The sequence below is a fragment of the Pelodiscus sinensis genome, chromosome 5 (assembly GCF_049634645.1).
Source record: "Pelodiscus sinensis isolate JC-2024 chromosome 5, ASM4963464v1, whole genome shotgun sequence".
In the NCBI taxonomy this organism is placed as follows: domain Eukaryota; kingdom Metazoa; phylum Chordata; order Testudines; family Trionychidae; genus Pelodiscus; species Pelodiscus sinensis.
In genome coordinates, this window is record NC_134715.1 from 105,978,435 (window position 1) to 106,002,841 (window position 24,407).

Here is a 24,407-nt window from a genome sequence, read left to right on the forward strand (position 1 = left end):
CCTTGGATGTCTGCAGGGCACTCGCCTTCTACCAACAGCAAACAAAGCCCTTTTACAAAACTCCACGACTGTTCATTTCATTTACAGAGAGGTCACGGGGTTACCCATATCAAAACAAAGACTATTGAAATGGGTATCTGGCTGCATACAGCTATCATATACCTTAATGGAGAGAGCCCTCACCCAGCGTACGGGCTCACTCTACAAGAGCCATAGCAGCCAGAATGGCATTCTGACAGAACACATTTGCAAGGTTGCCACATGGATGTCTATGCATACCTTCATGCAGCACTATGCCATCCATACATTCACAGATGCAGAAATGAGATTTGGCCAAACAATACTTTGTCACAGATTCACCTTCCGAAGCTCCCAACTCCTATTATGACTACTACTTCATGATCACCTAAAGGTGGAGCACCCACGGGGACACTCTTCAAAAAAGAAGGGAAGGTTACTCACCTGGTGCAGTAACTGGAGTTCTTCGAAATGGTTGTTCCCGTGAGTGCTCCAGCACCCATCTTCCTCCCCTCTGCTTTGGACATGAACACGTCTGGGTCAGAGAAGGAACTGAGGAGCCGGATGGCTGCTCATGGGCAGTAGCCACTTCAGATCACATGCACTGGCACTCTGTACGTGCAGCTGGCCATGGGCACTTCTGTCATAAACTTCTGATCAGAGGTGCAGTGGTGCTGGCGCATCTAAAGGTGGAGCACCAATGGGGACAATCATTTTGAAAAACATTGAGTAACCTTTCCAATCTTGATGTTGTTCCAAATGGTGACTTCACAAACCCAACAACTAAACGGAAGGATAATGAAGTTGAAGAGTGGGTAAAGGTCTATCAAGATCTAGATGTCATTAAAACCCTGGACAGACATTGAAATTATGGAAATGGTTGTCCATCTGGAGAGAGATACTGCAGATTAAACAGATTCAGTAGAAGAAGGCCATAGAGAAGAAACCAAAATCTTTTGGGTTACTGTTGTACAGTGTCTAGAAGCTTTGGTGAAGTTTGCCGAGCAGCAGTCTTCTTATTCTGCTCAGGAAGCCAGGAAGCTGCATATTATCCACAACAATTTCCTCAGGAAAAAACAACTGACTGGCAGGCAGGCAGATACCTTCAAGATGCTTCAAAAAGTTGCAGCTTGTGCCACTGGTCCAGCACCATCAACAGCAGAAGTTATAGATGTTGATGACCCTGAGAGAAGTAGTAAATTACAGTACTGTATACAGTAATAGTGTTAAAAGATGTAGTCTTTAAGGTTATTTCATATCCAACATTTTTTGCATTTGGTGAAAAATTCATTAACTGTCAATATAAAGCTTGAGTAACTAGTACATTTGATTAACCAACAACCCCCTATTGCTCATGAATTATGGATAACAAAGTTTGTACTGTATATACTATTAATTCGTGTCCTGGGTTCTAAAAACAAGCTATAATCGTTACTAAGATCTGTTGCCATCTTACATTTTCTAGGATCGTACGCCAGTTGGTTCTTCACAGTCAACACCTACAGAGGAACTGTCATCTCAGGGCCAGTCCAACACTGATAAGATTGAATGCCAAGCAGAAAATTACCTAAATGCACTCTTTCGAAAGAAAGGTAATGGAAGCATGTCTTTCATATTAAATTATGCAATAAAAGGTTGAATAATCACGTGATTTATTAATAATCTTTCAGTCCCAAATCATTATTATTACTCCAATTTTGAGTTCTGAGGGTTCCCCCTCCCTTCCCCGCTCGTCTGTCTTTTTCTTTCCTTTGCCCCTTTTGCTGCTCCTAAAATAAGACGACACAGTGCTGCTTACCACTCCTCTCCTGTTGTTGCCATCTATCTAGTTGTACTTTGTTCTTCATTCTGCCTTCCAATATAATGCATTCTTCTCTCTTTCCGTCAGCTGCAGTCTTCACTTGTTGGATTCTTAAAGCATTTTAACATTTTTGTTCCTAAGCCACTTTTGCTATTTTTACAAGAAAATGGTTTTTAAAGGACGAACTGTGTATGTTGGGGATTAGTAATGGGATATAGTTCCTCTTTCCTCAATTGCTACTCTTAATCCGTCCAAGTGAGTGATTGAAAGTGGTTATCTCATAGAATTCAATAACTCCACATTTTCACTTCCAAGGCTGCTGTCACTGATTGGCCCCTGATAATTTTGTGGGATATGACAAGTCAGTTTGGCTCTTAATGAGAAATTGGGAATAAATTAGTCACCTGCTACAGGAGGGGTGGGCAACAATTTTTGAAGGGGGGCCACTTCACAAATTTCTGAAGTGGCCCCGGGCCACCCTGGAAGGGGTGGGGCTTTGGGCAGAAGGGGTGGGGTCAGGACACTTCCTGTGCTTCCCCACCCACAAACCCTGATTGGCTTAGGGATGTAAGAGCACAGGAAGTTGTCACTGTCATGGCTCCTTCCCCACTCTGGCATGATAAATGCAGAAGTGGGGGCCAGCAAGTGTACCCAAAGCCTTATCTACCAGGCTTTGGTATAAAACTTCCCCCAAAATCTTAAAAACCTAGATCTTGGGAATAAAACTTCCGCTGCCACCACCCAAATGTTGCTAAAGAAACCAGGGGAAAGATCATTTGGGAAATCTCACCCCTAAAATAAAAATTAGGGCACACTATTAACCAATGCCAGGTTAATAAAAAGAAAGGAAAGAACTTTTATTATTACAACAATATTCCTGTTGTAAGCATAATGACTAGATAGGAAGGTAACAAAATATACTCATGGAGAAACTCCATGGGCCTAGAACTTAGTTACAAAAAAAAGCCAAAACATCTTTTAAACAGTGCCAGATCTCATACCCAATCCTTAAAACAATAAAACCTAACGAAACTACCTAAACTTTACCCTACTTACAGAAAATGAAGAATGGTGTCTTGGAGAGAGAGAGACATGCTTGTCCTTCTCTGTAGCTGCAGAGACCTCTCTGAGAGACAAAAGGAGAAAGGAAAAAACCCAAATTCCTTTGTCCCAGGTTGAAAGTCCCACCTACATTCCTACTGGTCACTCCATCTGGCTAGGTGTAGTTAACCCCTTAATCCCCAGGCTGCTGGCTAACCCTCATAATCATGACAGTCCCCCACCATTCCCTGGGGCATAGAGAGAACCAACAGCTGTTTTGAACAGCTGTAGATGCTACATGGATACCTCATGCACTCTCTCCACCCCCAGGGCAATCAGGACCTGGGGGCATGGGAGTATGCGAAGTCTCTCACCCCGTTTCCCTGCCTAGAGCGAACCACCAGTTGTTAAAAACTGCTGGCGGTTCCCTCTGATGCCACATGACCTTGGGAGGAGGAGTAAACTTCATGTGCTCCCCCATCCCCAGATCTCGATTGGCCTGTGGGCAGGGGCGTGACAGCATGGCCGTAGGCTGGATCAGCTGGCTTGGTTGTGACCTGCAGAGGCTCTCTTGCCTACTTCTGTGCTAGGTTAATTGGAAAACAGAGTACCAGTCATAAGAATGCTCTGCTCTCTACAATATACACATATGTGTGTGAACTATATTCTTTGTATCTGTCCTGCCTGTTGTGTTTCAAACAGAGCAGTGAATAACCTTGGTGCTGGAAAAAAAACGATCTCCTTCATCTATCTGTGTATCAGTGTGTGCATGGAGTTAGGAGGAGTAGCACTTCATACTCCTAGCAACTAGCACTGATAAAAAGAGAATGGTGTTTCATTCTTTCCGAAGGAAAATGAAGAGGAAGAGTGTTTGTATTTTCTTCCTTTACCTGGCTGCAGGATGGAGAAAATATGGAGGCTAGATGTTTTGTCCGCATTGATGGGACTTTTTTTGATCTGTGTATTCAGCCTAGGCTTGCTTTAAAGACTGACATCTGAGAAGCTTGGGGATTTCAATCCTGCTTTTTTTTTTTTAACTTCAGTTTTAGTGCAGACTAGTAATGAATGAATGAGAAAGCTATGGTGTCCCACCACTGCACCAGAGACTCATCTGTTAGATTAATCAGGGCTCTGGCCCCATGGCCTCTCCTGGGGTGGTTCTTCCTGCTGCTTCTGAGTTCAGCTTGGGAGGTGTGGTTTCTGCCTTCAGTTGTCATGCTACTTGGTGGGGTTTTTGGAACATAGAACTCCTTATACCTTAGATATTCTGGCTAATTGTCTTCTGATGCTTCTGTAGATGAACTTTCAGTGTGAGAGAGATCTGGAGGAGATCTGGATGTCCTTTAGCAGAGACATACATCAAACTCCCAAGTCTTCCCTGAAAAGTACATTCTTTTGGTATCTTACCTCTTTGGTCTCCTATGAATCAATGATGCTCTGTCAGAAGTAAAATCATTCTACCTATTCAGAGGGGACAGAACAAGCAGAACTGTTCCGGACTACTGTTACTCTCCAGTGAATATCCAAAGATGTTGGTAGGTCAGATAGTGCCTGTTCATGGTTATTGCCTTAGTTGAGTTTCTGGTAAGTTGCTTGATATTTTGAAAACATATGGAAAGAGAATTTCTCTAGTAAGCAAAGAACTTCTGAAGTAAGTTTGGGTATACCAACAGAGGCATGTAAATTAGACATACCAACATAGTCAATGAAGCGGGGATTTAAATATCCCCCGCTTCATTAGAATAAAAATGGCCACTGCGTTGTGCCGGCTCAGCTGTTTGTTGGCACAAAGTGGCAGTCAAAACAGGGATTGGTCGGCAAGGAAAGCCTTTGCCGACTGATCCTGTAAACCTCGTTGCACAAGGCATAAGTCATATGCCTTCTGCGCATACCCTTTGAGAGGTTTGGAATTATTCTGTGTCTGTCCCATGAATGTGCAGGAGACTCTAACTCCTATTGGCTTTCTGAATAAAGGGTATGAATTTTTCCCCATTACTCTATGCTGTTCTATTCTTCGAGGAGCCCCAGTAAGCACATGTCACAGCTTGCCAGACCAAGTAGCCACAGAAAATATCCTGGAGCACTCCCCAGAATGCTTCTGGGGCTCTAAATCTGAGGCAGGCTCAGTTCAATGTGGATGTGCTATTTCGGACTAATTCGAACTCCAATTTCGAAGCTTTCCCTAGTTCACTAGTTCGAATTTGTTACATCGGGAGTTAAGGCAAATGTAGTAGTTTTGATATTTCCTAGTGTAGACATGGCCCCAGTGACTTCTTAAATATCTGTTTCACTTACCTTTGGTAAATGAAATATCAAACAATCATTCATTTTCAGATTTAGTTTTTACAGCTGTGTCAGAAAAGTTTTCAAAATTAATCACTGTTTAAAAATGTATAGTGTGTACCTAAAAATGAAACCTAGCTCTGAGTTGTGAAGAATAGATATTAAAGCTATAACAACAGACAAGAATGCACTTTTATGTAGAAAATGATTAAATCAAGTCTTCCTGACTGTTGTTTAAATAATTATTTAAATCAATTTGATTTAGAGAAAATCCACCCTGTCAAATATGGATATATGCATTTTAAGAGAAGCTAGAAATGATATAGTTTCTGTTTTCTGCTAAGCAGCAGATCTGAAAGTTAGCCAGATTCCATCTAATTCTTCCCCCTTTCTCCTTTTTAGGGCCTGTTTTAACTAATTTTTATAAGTTGGTTTTCATTATCTCATTAGTAAGTCCCAAAGGCTATGGAACAAAGGTGCTTACTTCAGTTAGATGATATATGAAAACCCACCTCCTCTCTATCTTAGAGGAGCTGCTATGGGGAAGTAGGGACAAGGTTTATTGCCACATCGAAGTATGTTAATGTTATTAAAATACTAATATATGCTCTGATACCTAATTCCATCTTAATGCAGTCTTTGTGAGGCAATACACAAATTGGCTACCTCTACATTGGCAAGATTTTGCACAAATACTCTTTAACGCAAGCGTTTTTGCGTTAAAGTGTTTGCGCAAGAGAGCGTCTACACTGGCATGTGCTTTTGCGCAAAAGCATCCGTACCAGTGTAGACGCTTTCTTGCGCAAGAAAGCTCTGATGGCCATTTTAGCCATCAGGCTTTCTTGCGCAAGAAATTCATGTTGCCTGTCTACACTGGCCTCTTGCACAAGAACACTTGCACAAGAGAGCTTATTCCTGACCAGGAGCGTCATAGTTCTTGTGCAAGAAGCATTGATTTCTTAGATTAGAACGTTAGTGTTCTTGCACAAGAACTTGCGGCCAGTATAGACAGGCCAATCTTGCCAATGTAGACACAGCTAAAATGCTTAGGCCATAATTTTCGTACTTAAGAATGTAGATGGTTATATACTTGTACTATTTAGTTTTCTAAATAAGCATGCCTGATTTTCAGAAGTATAGACCCCCCCCCCCCCCCCCCAGGAGCTCCCAAAGCTATAGGACTTGAAGAGATCTTGCTGAGCACCTTGCAGAATCAGACCTCTCTGTAGGAGAAAATGGGAAGCTGAACAACAGTTGCGGTGGAGGTTAAGAAGTGGAGTCACAAGCAGAACAGAGAGAAGTACAATCCCAATCCAACTGACTTGGCTGAGACAATTCTGGTAGTTTTGTTTGATTTGCTTCTTCTCCATCTATTTCCCTTGTGCTGTCTCTAGTCAGATTTTTGAACTCTGAGCTTGGTTCGTCAATGGTTCTGAGTAATAATAACTTCCTGTTTGACAGAGTTACAGTAGGTCAACTAAATGGAGGAAATGGTCAACTAAAAAGTCACCTCAAAAAGTCAGAAGAGATTTCACCACTGATGTGTCCACTAAGTTTTTGTTTCCTCTTTCTTCCCACTTCACTATTCTAAGTTATCTGTTGGAAATAAAGAAAAGGGGCCTTTTTATGAGTTCTGTCAAGGTTCTTTTGGTGTCTATCATAATCTCTCTTCTGGTGAATGAAAGGCTATTTGTTTGCTCAGCCTAGCATGACAAGATTAATCAAGGGTTGTATTAATCTTTTCCCCCTTGTTAGTATAATCTTACGTTGGATTTGAAATGGTTCTTAATTACCTTATGAAACATCTGTTTAAACTGATGGCTAATTATTTGCTGCTTCATTTGACTATGAAGACATTCTCCTCAGTGGCCTTTAATTCTGCCCAGTGCCCTAGGGAAATGGATGCATTAATGGCAGGTTCACCCTTTATAGTGTTCTTTAGAGAAAAAGAAGTAGTACAACATCATCTTAAGTCTCTACATAAATACTCTTTAATATCCATGTTAACCAAGTTTTTCATCTGCTCCTCCCTCTCCATCCCCAAAACCACAGCAATCTAGGGAGGAAGCTGTCTTCCATGCATATATGGGTATGTCTAAACTATGGGGGGGTTTTTTCGAAAGAGGATACGCAAATTCTCTGGGAATTTGCATGTCTTCTTCCAATCTCACTTTCAAAAGAGGGTCTTTCGAAAGTGAAAGTATTCTGGACACGTTTTCTTTCAGGGGAAAAAAACCCTTTTTCGGAAAAACTGCATGACCCTCATTTTTTAAGGAAGAGCGGGTTTTTTTCTGAAAGGATTTTTCCCATTTCACTTTCGAAAGTGAGATCGGAAGAAGATATGCAAATTCCCCCAAAATAGATCAGTCAGTCACGGTCGATGGGTTGGTGACCATGGGCTTAGTATTAACCACTCTTTGGGCCCTCTCAAAAAGAAAAGAATGTAGCCACTAAACATCTCACCTTTGACAGTGTTATCAAGTGAATCAACAGTACCTCATGGTCGTCAGTTGCAGAGGTGATAGGATTTTTTACAGGATTACTGGTACAGTGGATAGGGGAAATTCTCGCAGAATTTGCATATCCTCTTTAGAAAATAGAATGTAGTCTAGACATAGTCAAAATAAGAAGGGTTTTAGCTTTCTAGCTGGACAGGACCAAATCTTTTAAGAAGTCTCCCAGATGCTTTCATTTTTGGAGATTCATTGTTTCCACCCAGAGACTCTGAAAGTGGATTACAGGATGTATTCTCTCTCACTATGAGGCTACTAATGTTTTACCTCCTTCCTGAGTATTAGCTAACTCTTTACAAGATCTACTTCTCTGGCGCTAATCTAGTTACTGGAATTTGGTTTTCATACATATGTTTCCCAAACATGATTTTAAACTCACTGCCAGATTAGAAGCTGCTATTGATAATGCAGTTCTGTCATCACTGTTAGATACTGCTCCAAAGCTTCCTAATCCTTCTGGGCATACTGCTTGGGAGCCAACTGAAGTGGATCACTCATAAGGACATTATTTGAATAACCTGAAATCTCTCATCTTTATGTAGCAACTGGGGTTCCTTGAGATGGGTACTCTCTGCCCTCTTTAATCTTTGTTTGAGTTTCTTCTCATGGAGGCTTTTCAGTAGAGAAGGAACCGTGGGTAGTTCTGTATGTTCTCACTATGGGGCATGCAGATTCTGGAGAACATGCATGTGTCAAACACAGTGCTATTAAACATCTCCAGTCAAAGTACATGGATGCATGAGCCCTTGAGACAGAGAATCCTTCTGGACACACACATCTCAAAGAACTTCAGTAACTGCAGAAGAGGAGTAACTGCTCCTTTTTCCAGAGGGCTTCTGGTAACCTGTGAGCCCAGTTGTGGCCACAACTTAACTACAAATAATAGTTGAACCAAAAGTAGATTAGTATCCCTTCATTGCCAGAGGGGACTGTTGGAGCAGCAGCCTTTTCCCAGGAGTTGTGTGCTGGAAGCCTGTAGTTCTTTTTCATTTTGCCCTGTACAAATTCTGCTCTGATCTCTCCTTGAAAGCCATTTCTTCTAAGTCTGACATCTTTCACAAGTGGAATCTAGCTGACTGAGCCTATAATAATTCAGTAGCCCTGTCGTGCACAATGTGGGGTTTGTATACCCTATTATGCCCTCCATAGACTTTTAAAAATGTGTATATATTCAAACCACCAACTTAACTAGTCATCTATATTCTATACAAAGAGTCATCACAGTATAGTGGTCCTGTGTACTACAGCTAAGAAGAAGGATATTATGAATATTTTTGACACGCTAATAGAAGTGTTGCTTAATGGGCACAACACCTAGAACAGGGGTGTCCTGATGCTGGGGACTCCAAAAAAATAACACATATTATGTCAGGGACTCTCAAACTGCTTGTTATGACCCCTACAGGAGTTACAAAGCAGGCCCTGAGCTGTCAGCGCCATTAATTACCCCTTCCATTTTTAACTGTAAGCGGGGTTATACACAGAGGCTTGCTGCATGAAAGGGGTCACCAATACAAAAAGTTTGAAAACCACTGTAATACAGAGGAGTAATTATTTCAGTTATTAATTGTCTTCCCTTGTATTTTAAAATGGAATATTAAGAAATCATGAGCAGAAAAATCACAACTACACCACGCTGACGCTTGGGGCTCCTGAAACTGAGAGCAACATCTAGCTTGGTCCCAGAACCAGTGAAGGACCTAAATGGCCCTGAGCAAACGTTAGAGCAAGCACAGAGTTTATTTGTTAGGCCAAACTCTTAAGGACTGTTTTATTACCTGCAGAATGGTATACATACACATACTGGGAAAATCTGCAGCTGCCCAGTGGTTTAGGAAGAACAGTGGCCTGGCTTTCTGTCTGTAAATAAACAAGGAAGGAACTACATTTTGAAAAGCTTTAAGTTGTAGTCATGACTTCCTAAAATTAATAAAACACATCTTTGCACTGTGTTACTAGGGTTTTCATCCAAAGTGTATTTAGTGTTACCTGCTGAGAATAGAATTTCACACGATATAGAGAAATGCAGTTTATTTTTTTACAAAAGTGTATTTATTGTATTTACTGTTTTCACATTCACTAACTTAGTTACTATTATGTACTGTGAAACACTTCCACTAAATAGAATATTCAATTTTTTAGTATTTTGTTCATTTTTTCAGTTTTAGATGCACAATAATATGTAAGGGTTTTTTTTATTTTGTCATTTACTGAAACTGAAATATACATTTAAAATTATACTTTGGTACTAAAGTGTATATTGCACAAGAAAACTTTTACTTGAGAAAAATATTCATATAGTATATAATTGAAAATCCTGTTTTTCTCAGTGACAGAGCACTCATGACCCACAACTCTTTATCTGAATCTGTTTTGAAAATATTATTTCTTCTCCAGAATATATGTAATCAATTTCCTCTAATATCATATTTGAAAAGAAATGCTGTTTCTCTCATTCTTTTTCCCAAAACAAGATTTTCTACTTAATATGATTCCTCCACCATACGAAAAGTTAAAGATATATGATCTTGTCTTGGTAAAAACAGTAGTATAGTGTACTAACTCTGTATATGATTTCAGTAATAGTGACGTGACCAGATTGCTATTGGGTTGAGTTGTGGTACCTTATAAGATCAGGGTTGAGTTGGGTACGTAAATGAACAAGAGAAGAACACACAGGTGAGAATTCTGCCACAATGTATTGTTAGAGAAGCAGAATTACAAGATAAATAATAATGTCGTTATAAGGTTTCACACACTCTTTACCATGACACTTGTGCTGCTGAACAGCAACATTATTAGCATATGTAAAGCACAAGAAATATAATGAAACTAAGGGAATGAACCATAGAAATATATTTTTGACGCGATAAAGTGCAATTCAGACATGTTGAATGGGTTGTGGAGATTTAGCCATTCAATTCCATTGAATGATTTTTATGAGGGTAAATCCTAAAACACATCATGCATCAGCAAGAGTAAAAATTGTAAGGGAGTAATGGTCTATTTTGATAATCTTTCTAATTGTATTCTTCAATGTGTAGTTGCTTTGCTTTGTTGATTTGGCAGGTCTTTTATATTTCAGCAGAAGGTGGGATTTTGCTTTACTTTGGTGTTCTCAAACAGTGGTCTATGGTAAAGTTGTGAGTGGTCGGTGAGACCGAGCTAGTCGTGTGATGCTGTCTCTTTCCTTTTTCCAGCCTGTAATCGTCACTTACAAGATGGCTAAAATATGTTATAGACTTTCCTTGTACTACTTTTCTGTGTTGGAAGACTAAACAAAAATGGGATATGGCCCCATAATTGAAAATAGGAAAGGAAATTAGAACATAGTATATGTGGTGTACATCCCATAAAAATAGCAAATAGTCCTGTAGCACCTTAGAAACTACCCAGAAATGTAGATGATATCATGAGCTTAAGTAGGCACAACCCACTTTCTTTGAGAAATCCAAAGTGTAACTTAGTTTATTACAGCCCTATAACATGTATAGGAGATTTCTACTGACATCTTGGCTTGACAATCCTGAATTAACAATGTGGACAATGTAAATTAACTGAATGTACATATGAATAAGTGAAACAGCTTTATGTCATACTTAATCTTTGTTTTTCTAAGATTCTCAGAATGTTCCAATCAATACTAAGGATAGTCTTAAAGACATTTTAAATTGTATTTTGTTTGCTATAATAGTAAAAGTCTTTTTGAAAATAATATTTTTAACTACAGTGTAACTTACAGCTTTATCTAATTCACTTGTACTACTTTTGTTTAAACCCTTTAACACCTGAAACTTAGAAGCCTACAAGACATATTTCAGCTTGATATATTTTAAAAATCAAAGAGCTATAGTCTGATACCCTTACTTACTTTAAATAATACCTTACTTCTCAGATAGGCTCACTGATTGAAGTACACATGGAGTAAGGTAAAAAGAGATTCAAAATCTGGTCCAAAATTACTACATTTATTGAGTAAGCATTTTAGTCTTATTAAAAGAAAGATAAAAAAAATTGTTCATTTATATTAATACATGTGTTCCATTTTCCCCCCCACAGATCTTCCTCAGAACTGTGATCCTAACATTCCCCTAGTTGCTCAGGAATTAATGAAAAAGATGATTCGTCAGTTTGCAATTGAATACATTTCAAAAAGTAGCAAAATTCAAGAGAATAGAAATGGTTCATCATTTGAACCAAGTCTGATATGTAAAAATATCCAAATGAACCAAACGGAAAACTCTCTTCAGGAAGAACAGGATAGCCCTCTTGACCTCACTGTGAATAGAACTCAAGAACAGAAAACTCAGCAAGGTAAATCTTTTGTCTATTTCTTTACTATGCTAGTGCTTTGCAATTACTTTCGCGGAGATTTCCTGTTATCCAAATCTGAGCAATCCAAAATAATTTTTAAATGTTTGCCTATCCAAAGTAGCATTCAGCATATTAAAATAAATTCTATTGTAGGTTATTGAAATCCATGTACAAAAAAATCTGTTGCTTGTTTTTTTCTGTGTTTTTTGAATATTAACAAATTTGTTCTCTAAACAGCAGCTGAAATCACATGAGAACGTTTTAAAAAATTATTTCAAAAAAACATTGTGTACTATATTTCCCTAAAAACTAAATATCCCCACTCCTAGGTCCATGCTATCAGTAACTGGTGGCAGTTTGGCAAACTTTGGAACGCTAGAGCTCTTAAACCATCTCACCAATGGCCATCATAAACCTGCTGAACTCTGATCTACTGCTTGTTTCCCATCATTAACAGGAGGGAAACATATGAAACACCAATTTGGTTGTCAAGAAAGCAAGGAAATCAGTACGTTATGACTTTATTGTAGAAATGGGATTTGAGAACCTTGAAAGGGTAGAAGAGAAGATACTGGTAGATAAGGGGATGATATTCCAATCATAGAGTACAGCACAAAAGGGGCACAAAGTCGGAACAGGAAAAAATGAAGGGAAAAGTAAGGATAGAAATACAGTAGTTATATGCAAGGAAATTTAAATAGAAATTCTATATATGTAGGGATGACATTTTGCAGAACTTTGAAAATAAGGACAAGGACCTTGAATTTGTGTGTGTATTGTAGAGTTTTTGCTTAGGGATGCCAGTAAAAAAGATGAAGTGGATGAGAGTAACAAGAGACATTGTGATTATTGCATAGACCTAAAGAAGTGGGCAAGATTTAGGATCGGTAAGAAGTTCTTTTTGGATATTTGGCTCATCGTGTTTGAGCTGTCCATAGAAGAATAAGGAAATATTAGACAGTAGAACATTGTAACATAGATATGTAATTAACTGCTGTATCAATCCCAGTACTTTGACTTTATTGATTTTTTTTTTTTTTAACTTACATAATTTACCACATCTTTCTTTCAATTTCAATTTCTGTCCTTCCAAGCTTTTTCTGTTGGTATTTTTATTTTGGGGGGAGGGGAATGCTGATATACTTTACAACTTAATAAATTAACCATGTCTCTCAGCATTGCAGTTCTAGTTTTGTTTTTAGAGACTTGTTATATTACCTTTTTAGAAACATTGGAGGAAGAGATCTGAAATACTCTTTTCTTTTTGTTTCTCACTGACTCTATGTACTGCTTTCCTTCTGGAATCCTACAGTAAGAGTTCCTGTTGTAGTCAGAAGCTTTCAGTTAAAACTCAGTATTTTGTTCAGAGATGGGGGGGGATGGAGAGAGATGGTGCCATTACCCACATGTGATGGCACTAGTCATATTAGTTCTCTTGGGTCACCAAGCCTGGGTATAGTCCAGCAGCAATTTTGAGGGAAAGTTGATGATTCTGCTATGGATTATGCAATTCTGAGGTTAATAGTGTAGTAGCCCTTGTCTCTCACAGGCATCTGTGTGGTTCCTTATTCCTTCGTAGCAGCCTTAGAAAAACAGCACATGTGAATGGATTCATGTATGCACAATCTACATTCTTGTATTTAAAAAAAATTTTCAAAGTCAATCGCTCAGAAGTTAGGAAATGTCAGAATTAAGTTTGCATTTTAACATTAATTTGAGCCCCCTGTGTAAATGCAATAGGATACAGTTTTTAATTACAGATTCATCATAGACTATATCTGTCCCTTCCTACACTACTTATGCTTTACTCCTTACCCATTGTGTTCCATTTAAAATGCACTATTCGTTTCTCCTGGGCACCAGCAACCAGAAGCATTGAGAGCACAGGAGAGACAGGCTCCGTTCTCTCATTTCCTTTGCCAAACACTGGGGTGGCCCCTGCTAGATGGGCAGAGAACTTGCAGAACCCTTCTCACCACCTGTAACCCTGGTGCAAGTCCAGTACGGACAGACTCTTCACTGGCTATTTCTGCCAAACTTCCAAGTCTCAAGTGAGTATGTGTGAACTGCAGTTTGTTTTGGTGGTTTATAATTTGGCCAGAATTGGGATGTTTTTTCATTAGGGCAGAAAAAGGCACATTCCTTTGTGCCTTTGGAATTTAAAGAACAGCTATCCAAAGACTCAAAGTAATAGCAAAATATTTAAGTACATTAGAAACAACCAGTAGGGTCACTGGACAATTGAGATGCTAAAGGCATGAAGAATGAAAAGTCCATTGTGGAGAAACAAAATGGTTTTTTTTCCCCACAGTTGAGGATGAGAGGGAGATTCCTAAACCTAAGCCATTTTTTTAGGTGATAAATTTAAGGAACCTTTCCAGATTTAGAGGAAGTTTTGGAATAAATTGAGACATTAAACTGTGTTAAGTCATCAGGATCATATCATATTCATCCGAAAGTTCTGGAGGAACTCACAAATGGGAAATTGCAAAACTACTAACTATAGTATTTAACCTTTCATTCATATCAGCTTCTGTACCAGATGACTAGAGGATAACCAATGTGACACTGTGTACAGATGTGGCCACCTCATCTCAAAAAAGATGTACTGGAATTGAAAAAGATTTAGAAAAGGGCAACAAAAATATTAATTAAATGGAACAGCTTCCATATGGAGAGAAATAGTAAGCCTGGGACTTTTCAGTGTGGAAAAGAGATGACTAAGAAGGGGATATGATCGAAGTCTATAAAATCATGACTTGGGATATGAGGAAAGTAAACAAAGAAGTGTTCCTCTTCATAACACAAGTACTAGGGATCACTCAATGCAATTAAAAGGCAGCAGGTTTAAAACAAACAAGATGTATTTCTTCACACAATGCATAGTCAACCTGTAAAACTGTTTGCCAGTTGGCGATGTTGTAAAGGCCAAGACTAAGAACGGTTCAAAAAGTTATTAGATAAAACTCAAGGATATTGATACGTCCATCAATGGCTATCAGTGAAGATGGATTGTGTCTCTAGTTTCTGTTTGTCAGAAGCTAGGAAACTTTCGGGTGACGGGCTGGATCACTTGATGAGTACCTGTTTGGTTCATTCCCTCTAAATCACCTGGCATTGGCCACTTTCAAAAGAAAGTATACTTGCCTAGATGGATCTTGGGTCTGACCTAGTATGGCTGTTTTTAGCACCATTCTTAGAATTATTTTTCCTAACTTAAACACCTTATTGGAGATACTAAAATGCAGGCATTTAACCGAGTAGTCGATGGAGTTTTTATTGACTACTTGATTAGTCCATAGGCAGCCTGGCTCAGTTCTGGCTCGCGCCAGTTGTGGGACCAAACCCCGCTGCAGCTCCGCAATTTAAAAGGCAGTAGGAGCTGGGCAGCCTGCCCTCTGGCTCTTACTGCGTTTTAAACTGTAGAGCATTGGCATTGACCATGGCACTAGAACCATTGAGACTGTACACTTTGAAGGTAGTGCCAGAGATGTCAAAGCAAGTCACTGAAAGACACAGCCCAGAACATTGGGGCAGGAGCTCTTGGATGATATCACTGTGCACTCAGAGAGAGAGAAAACGATCATGGAATAAATCCTCAAACTTGTTCTTGAAGACAAGTGAAAAGGAGTAGACTGTGGTCCAGCAGACTGTCATTCCATTCCTGAGTCCCACAATCGGGTGAGCAATTGTGGACAGTGTCATTGGCATTGAGATATCCATCAGTACCAACAAAAGCCCTAGCATCTATGGTGCCATACTCTTATTGGTGCCTATGGAGAAGACACCTGAATTCATATGGGATGCCTCCTGCACACTTTTGGGGTAACCGGGATCTGCCTTCCAAAGCCTAAAGGAGCTGCTCACTTACAATCCCGTTCGATTAGCCTGCTGGCAAAACTGTAGCTGTCTGAGTCTGAGGAGGAGCGGGACACAGAGATGCAAATCTGTCTGTGCCTGTTGTCATCCACCCAAAGACCTTTGGCTCCTCATTGCCCAACAAGGTGGTCACTGATACTAATGCAGGACAATTTCAAGCTGTTTCAAGATCACCTGGTACTTATGGCTCTATTATTAGCTCTTTAATGACCTGAAAGTAAAAAAAGGAGATGTGGAAGCATGGACACATCGCTAGTGATTTTGTCTGTACACATCAGTATAAGGACAAAATCAAAATGGCTAAGGGTAATTTACAGAGTAATTTACATCTTGTTAGCTTGGAGAGAAATCTGTCCTGTCCTTCAACTATACTTTTCTTCCATTTGAACTGTGTGCTGCTGATAGATCCAGATGTTTTCTTCTCTTTGGGAGAATCAGAGCCGCTATAATGGCCACCATCATCATCTTTGAAATCTGTTAGTTCAGGCGGATCAATAGCCTCCTGTTACCAGTTTCCCCTCTGACACTAGGGATGTGAATGGTTAGCCAGTTAACCAGTAAGCATCACCCTTAATGGATGGTGTTTACCGGTTCCAGTTAACTGGTGGAGGCTGGAACAACTTCCTGCCTGCCACAGGCACAGGGCTGCTCTAGCCCATGGGGCCTGCCAGGGGTAGGGGCGCTCCAGCCCAGTCGGAGCAGCTTCTCTCCATGGCAGGCCAGAATGTGCTGCAGGCAGAGGCACTCCAGCCTGCCCCCCTTTAATCAGTTAACCAGTTAAACATGATATTTAACCGGTTAGTCAATTTAAATGGGATTTTACATCCCTATCTGAGATGACTCATGGGATAGGTGGTACCCCTGCCTTGGGGATCTTAGCAACCTCTCCAGATGCAATATACTGGAAAACATGGGATCCTATATACTAGGTATACAGACCTCATGAGTTTTTCCAGGGAGTAATCTCTCTACCATTCCTTTTGAGGGAATCTTCAGAGTATCTTCATATCTTTGTTGAAGAGGAAAATGAGGAACCATTTTCACCGATTACAGACAAGGTTGTTGTAGTCTTCTCCTCCTGATGAAATCATCTCAGCATTTCCATCCTTTCCAGACAACTACAGTTTTAAGAGTCACTACATAGGGTGGCAGAAGCAGTCCCAATCTCCCTAAAAGAGGTTTGGGATGATCATCACAAGCTCCTGGATATTTTGCAGACCACTGGATAACTTGATACACTCTTTAAGGTGATGTCCACCATCTTCTCTAAACGAACTATGCCTGTCCTCCTTTACCACTCCTTCCTGGATAATTGAAGAAAATGTGTCAGGTCACCCATCATCCTCGTTGCTTACCAAACCTTCTACAGCTGTCAGCGTATCCTCTAAACAGAATGTAATATTGTTCCAATCTCCTGATCTATGACGGGGAGGATCAAGCATCTCAACCCTTCAACAATTCATTGCACAGCTTGATTTTTGAATGAATGTAAATCCTAATGTGTTCCTGCTCAGATACTGTACAAATCATCCTTAATAAAAGCAGGGTTTAAAAGCCAGAGGCGGAGCGACCAGGGGAGCAAAGTGGACGGGTGGCTGCAGACAGGGGAGTTTAAGAGGGAGAGCAAGAGATTCTGCTGCTGAACAGGCTGCCAGGTGAGTGTACTAGCTTTTGATGTGAGTGAGTTTGCTCCACTGTTAGAATTTTGATTTGGATTTCAGGTGATTTCTGTTATTGTGGCAGTTGGAATTGTGTGTCTGGGAGTGTTTGATCCTTTGTTCACTTGATTGCCTTTGATCACCCTCAGGATCAGCCTTCTCCTCTGTGGCTAATGAGGAGGTAGGCCCAGACCTAGGTGAGCAGGCTTTAAAAGCCAGAGGCAGTGTGACCAGGGGAGCGAAGTGGACAGGGTGCTGCAGACAGAGGAGTTTAAGAGGGAGGCCTACTATGGCTAAAAATACCCGCAACAGTTCTGCCAGCACTGCTCCTGTCTCCTCAGCCTGTGCCTTTAGCAAGACAGACCATCTAACCAGGGATGCCTCTATCTAGATCCTGTTGTTTTGCAGGTACTGTTGCTTGCAATTCCCACTTATTGAAATCCAGTTGGGGGGATCATCCATTGTGAAAGGTGCCTGCTGGTGGAATCTCTCAGGAAGCAGATGGGAGACCTACAGGAGTAGGTGGCTAGGCTGAGGAGTATCCAAATTCACAAGCAATTCCTGGAGAGTATTCATGTAGAGACAGCTGAGTCTGAGAGAGCTGTCATGATACAAAAGACCACTGACACACCACAGGTGGAGGAGGAGATGGTTCAGGGGGGACACTGGTCACCCCTGCTTTCGGCTTACCCACCATAGTACTGGGAAACTGTTATGCTGTTCTAGATATGGGAGATAAAGAATCACCCCCTATAGTAGAAGAGAAGCCTTGTACCCCCACAGCTGGGAGGTTTGCTGCAACCACTACAAGGAAGAAACATAGAATAGTGGTGATCGGAGAATCTCTTCTGAGGGGGATGGAGGCACCCATCTGTCACCCTGATATGTCATATTGGGAGGTATGCTGCCTGCCAGGAGCCCGTATCCAAGACATTACTGTGGCATTGTAGAGGATTATCTGGCCCTCTGACTACTACCCCATGCTGTTCATCCATGTGAGCACTAATGATACTGCAAGGTGTAATCGTGAGCAGATGGAGAGTGACTACAGGGCTCTGGGAGCATGGGTGAAGGAGTTTGGAGTGCAGGTGGTATTCTCTTCAATCTTTCTTGTCAAAGGTAGGGGCCTAGGCAGAGACAGGGGCATCCTGGAGGTGAATACCTGGCTGTGAAGATGGTGTCACCAGGAGGGCTTTGGCTTCTGCTTCCTCAACTATGGGATGTTATTCCAAGAAGGACTACTAAGCAGGGATTGGATTCACCTTTCGAGGAAAGGGAAGACCATATTTGGCTAACTTAGTGAGGAGGGCTTTAAACTAGGTTTGACGGGGGCGGGTGACGAAAGCCCACAGGTAAGTGAAAAACATGGAGACCAGGGAGTTGGGGTGGAAATGGGAGGGAACATGGGCTATATAGCAAGGAAAAGAGGAACTAGGCAGAACTGAGTGTCAAAATCAGATCAGTATCTTAGATGCCTATATACAAATGCAAGAAGTATGGGTAATGGGCAGGAATAACTTGAAGTCCTAATAAATAAACACAACTATGACATAGTTGGTATCACAGAGACTTGGTGGGATAATACAAACTATTAGACTATTGGTATAGAAGGGTACAGCTTACTCAGGAAGGATAGGTGGGGTAAACAGAGAAGGTGACGCCTTGTATATTAAAAATATACACACTTGGACTGAGGTGGAGATGGACGTAGGAGACAGACATGTTGAGAGTCTCTGGGTTAGATTAAAAGGGGTAAAAAACAAGGGTGATGTCATGCTAAGGGTCTACTACAGACCTCCTACCCAGGTATATGAAGTGGATAAAACTTTTTCTAAACTACTAACAAAATCATCCAAAGTGCAGGATTTGGTGATGATGGGGGGACTTCAATGCAGTCCAAGAACTTATGGGATAGCCTGTGCCCCGCTGTGTTAGTTTCCCAACATGTCTGGGTAGTTGAAGACAACTTTTTATTTCAGACGGTTGAAAAAGCTAATGAGGGGAAGCTGTTCTAAATTTGATTTTAATGAATAGGGAGGAATTGATTCAGAATTTGAAAGTGGAAGACCGCTTGGGTGAAAGTGATCATGAAATCATAGAGCTCATGATTCTGAGGAATGGTAAAAGAGAGAACAGGAAAACAGAGAAAATGAATTTCAGGAAGGCAGATTTTGGTAAACTCAGAGAGCTGGTAGGTAAGGTCCCATGGGAAGCAAGACTAAGAGGAAAAACAACTGAAGAGACTTGGCAGTTTTTCAAAGGAATATTATTAAGGACATGATCTAAAAATCAAAAAGGAATCATATAAAAAGTAGAAATTAGGTCAAATTACAAAGGATGAATATAATCAAACAATACAGGTCTGCAGGGGCAAGGTTAGAAAGACAAAGGCACAAAACAACCACAAACTAGCTAGAGACATAAAGGGTAACACGAAGACATTCTATAAATATATTAGAAGCAAGAGGAAGACCATGGACAGGATAGGCCCATTCCTCAGTGAGGAGGGAGAAACAATAACAAGAAACTTGGAAATAGCAGAGGTGCTTAATGACTTCTTTGCTTCAGTCTTCACCAAGAAGTCTGATGAGGAATGAATGCCTGACATAGTGAATGCAAGTGAGAAAGGGGTAGTTTTAGAAGATGAAAAGGAAAAAAAAAAACAAGTTAAAAATTACCTAGAAAAGTTAGATGTCTGCAAGTCACCAGAACCAGATGAAATGCATCCTAGAATACTCAAAGAGCTGATAGAGAAGATATCTGAGCCTTTAGCTCTCATGTTTAAAAAATCATGGAAGACGGGAGAGATTCCAGAAGACCGGAAAAGGGCAAATATAGTGCCTGTCTATAAAAAGGAAATAAGAACAACCCAAGAAACTACAGACCAGTCAGTTGAACTTCTATGCCAGGAAAGATAATGGAGCAAGTAATTAAGGAATTCATCTGCAAACATCTGGAAGAAAATAAGGTGATTGGTAACAGCCAGCATGGATTTGTAAAGAATAAATCAAACCAATCTGATAGCTTTCTTTGACAGGATAATAAGTCTTGTGGATAATGGAGAAGCGGTGGACGTGGTATATCTAGACTTTAGTAAGGCATTTGATACAGTTTCCAATGATCTTATCAATAAGCTAGGCAAATACAATTTAGATGGGGCTACTATAACGTGGGTGCATAACTGGCTGGATGACTGTTCTCAGAGAGTAATTATTAATGGTTCACAATCCTGCTGGAAAAGAAACAAGTGGGTTTCCACAGGGGTCTTTTTTGGGACCGGTTCTGTTCAGTATCCTCATCAACAATTAAGATATTGGCATAGAGAGTATGCTTATTAAGTTTGCAGATGATACCAAGCTGGGAGGGATTGCAAGTGCTTTGGAGGATAGGGTCATAATTCAAAATAATCTGGACAAATTGGAGAAATAGTCTGAGGTAAATAGGATGAAGTTTAATAAGGACAAATGCAAAGTACTCCACTTAGGAAGGAACAATCAGTTTCACACACGCAGAATGGGAAGCGACTGTCTAGAAGGAGTACTGCAGAAAGGGATGGGATCTAGGGTTCATAGTGGACCACAAGCTAAATATGAGTCAGTGTGACACTGTGTGTGAGCAAGACACGAGAAGTCATTCTTCTGCTCTACTCTGCACTGATTAGGCCTCAATTGGAGTATTGTGTCCACTTCATTTCAAGAAAGATGTGGAGAAATTGGAGAAGGTCCAGAGAAGACCAGGAAGGATGATTAAAGGTCTAGAGAACATGAGCTATGAGGGAAGACTGAAAGAATTGGGCTTGTTTAGTTTGGAAAAGAGAAGATTGGGAGAAGACATGATAGCAGTTTTCAAGTACATAAGAGTGTCACAAGGTGGAAATTGTTCTCCTTCGCCTCTGAGAATAGGACAAGAAGCAATGGCTAAAACTGCAGAAAGGGAGGTTTAGGTTGGAACTTAGGAAAAACTTCCTGTCAGGGTGGTTTAACACTGGAATAAATTGACTAAGGAGGTTGTGGAATCTCCATCTCTGAAGATATTTAAGAGCAGGTTAGATAGACATCTATCAGGGATGGTTTAGATCAGCATTTCTTAAACTGTGTTCTGTGGCACACCGGTGTGCCAGGGGAATATGGTGACCATACGTCCCTTTTTTGGGGGGGGACAGTCCCAGATTTAAAGACACCCAGCACTAGCACGGCACAGCAGCAACTCCCTACCTTCACCCAGCACGTAAGTCACTCCCTTTGCTTCAGTGTCCAGAGCTTCAAGCTCCCATGCAGCACACGCCGCTGTCTGACAAGCCCCTCCTCCCACCGCATGGCCCTTCCCTCCTGCTGCGGGACTGCCTCCGTCGTGTGCCGCCAGCCTGGCCTCCTCCATCCACGGATGGCTGCTACTGCTGCCGGATGGGGAGGGGCACTGGTTGGAGCTAGTGAGATGCTCTTGGAAGCTGCCGGCAGAGACCGCATAGAGCTCAGCTGGAGTGCTGCACAGTGGGGTATGTTCAGGCTTTGCCGGTGTGTTCTGTGCACAGCCCTTTCTCTGCCCGCCCCTTCCCACTCCGCTGGGCAGTACACAGACCCGCTCGCTCCCCCGCATTTCTCCTAATGGGAGCCAAAGCTGGTGTGGGGACTGGAATGTGGCACTAACATTAGCACTGCTAGTGTCCCAGCTCCAGGCCTGGCCAGCGGTCTTGCCTTGGAAGCAACTGGGGCCAGGGCTGCGGGGATTTCTGGGGCCAACCACAGACTCCAGCCCTGTAAACTGGAAGGCAAAAGGTGGGGGAGGGGATCAGGGAGAACTAGGGGGAAGCAGGGTAGGAGAGGAAGGGGCTTGTGCTGGGTGGGAGCAGGGCGGGAGAAGAAAGGGGAAGGCACCCATGGACAGGGTGGAGGAGAGACAAATGCTAGGGGGCCAAGTGGAGTCAATGCGGAAAAGGGCAGGAGGAAGGAGGGGAGGTGTCAATGGGGGTGGGAGGGTGGAAGGGACAGGGTGATGCTGGGAGAGGGGAGGGAAAGGGAATTGGGGGCAAGAGAAAGCAAGGGGAGGGAGAGGTGCTGGGAGAATGGTTGAAAAGAGGGGTGGGCATGAGGAAAGCAGGGATTGAGCAAGTCATGTGTGAGGGCACAGAGGGACATAAGAGGAACTGTGGTAGAGGGTGGCGAGGGTATGGGCATCAGGAAGAAAGAGGGCAAGGGGACAGAGGCAGTGAGGGAAGGAGGAAGCACCAGGAGGGTACAGGGGTAAGGGAAGGTGTAGGTGCCAGGGGATTCTGGGAGTGAAGCAGGGGAGAGACTAGCACCAAAGGAGAGAGGGTTCAGTGACGGCCAAACTCATCCCTTATGGGTAGGAGGATGGTGGGAAAAGTTCTTAGAGGAGGGTTACTTTTACTTCTGGTCATGTGTCCATATTGACCCCGAGAGTTAGGGGCATAGTAAACAGAGGTCGGTGCTGTAGGTAATGTGTCCCTAATTTTGGTTCAGAAAATATGGTCATCATATGTGGAGAGAACAGAGCTCAAATGGCCATCCTTAAAGGGGGCAAGCTTCCTTTTTGTTGGGGGGGGAGGGAATCCTTGGTGTTCCCCATTAAAAAAAAAATGTTTGGTGTTCCTCTGTCTTAAAAAATTTAAACACTGGTCTAGATGGTGCTTGGTCTTGCCATGAGGGCAAGGGACTGGACTCGATGACCTCTCAAGGTCCCTTCCAGTTCTAGTATTCTATGATTCTATGAAAGTAGAAAGGAATTCCTAGTGAAATTCTATTTAGCCATGTGGAAACATTCTGCATCTAGAAGAGTCAGTCAGTGGTTATTTTTTCTATTTTGGATCTCTCTCTCTCTCTCTCTCTCTCTGTCTCAAAAAAAAAAAATACTGACCTTTCCATCAGTTCTGTACAAGTCCCCCCAGCAGCAATCAGTGCACGTGTCATGATCCACAAGTTTCAAACCTGAATCTACAGGATTTATAAGGACAGCTATAAAGGAGCGCTCTAGTCCTCTATATAGCAGGCTGCTGATGGTCGCTTACTTGAGACTTATGAAGCCTAGCCCCAGTTCGAGGCTCTGCTCCTGAGATCTCATGGGTGGAGTCACAGAGCATCTGATTGACCTTCAGACTACTTAAGCCAGCAGCAGGAAAGGGAAGTTGTTCAAGCAACTGGACACTACCCTGTTTGGAAAATTGTGCTTCCTACTTCTCCTTGGCTTGATTTTCCTGGCATCCTGACCCAGCATGACTCTTGGCACCTGATTTGTGTTTCTGATCTCCAGTTTGTCTCCTGCCTCTTTCCACCTAGTATCCTGACCTTGCCTGACTTTGGAGACCAGAACCACAAGTCAGGAACCAATTTGTCTCCTGCTTCTGACCTCCAAGTGTCCTGAGACTACGGACTCTGCCTGCCAATGACACAGCCATAACAGCTTGCTCAGATTAGTTATCCTGAGAGGCTGAGATTGGTGTAAGAAGGATGGATCCACGGGCACCATTATAGCCCTTAAGAGCATTGGATTTTCCTAAATAGGCCTTCCACCACCAGGTGGATAATCTAGCACTTCAGGCTCAAGTTGCATAGCTGACCTTGGATAGCCAGCAGCTGCAATTCAGGCAGTTCAGCCCTGCGAATACTGTGCTTTGAACACTATATGCAGTGCTTTGCCCTAAAAAATAAAAGGGCGGAGGGGGGTCCATTGGACAATATCAGAACTACCAGCTGTTCCAGGGCTTTATGAACCAATGCCACCTTCTGTTTCTGCTGCATCCCCAAATCTATGTCTCTGACCAGACCAAGGTGGCCTTGGTAATCTGCCTGCTGACATCAGATGACCCTCCCTCTTCCTGGAAGGCCATAGCCTTGTGCCTTCTGACTGGGATGTTTTTCTCCATTCACTATCAGCCATCTTTGA

General features: G+C 41.8%; 1 protein-coding gene across 12 annotated transcripts in view; it reads left to right on the forward strand.

Annotated features, from left to right (window-relative positions):
* LCORL (ligand dependent nuclear receptor corepressor like) overlaps window positions 1–24,407 on the forward strand; it is a 164,720-nt gene that overhangs the window by 94,268 nt on the left and 46,045 nt on the right. For 10 of the 12 annotated variants that reach the window (XM_075930673.1, XM_075930672.1, XM_006136998.4 and 7 more), the window contains 2 exons: window positions 1,484–1,610; window positions 11,716–11,970. In XM_075930673.1, the coding sequence (XP_075786788.1) occupies window positions 1,484–1,610; window positions 11,716–11,970 (382 nt within the window). Of the gene's footprint in view, window positions 1–1,483; window positions 1,611–11,715; window positions 11,971–13,833; window positions 14,022–16,834; window positions 17,505–24,407 lie in introns of those variants that run through there. The other 2 variants (XM_075930678.1, XM_075930679.1) reach the window with 2 other exon arrangements.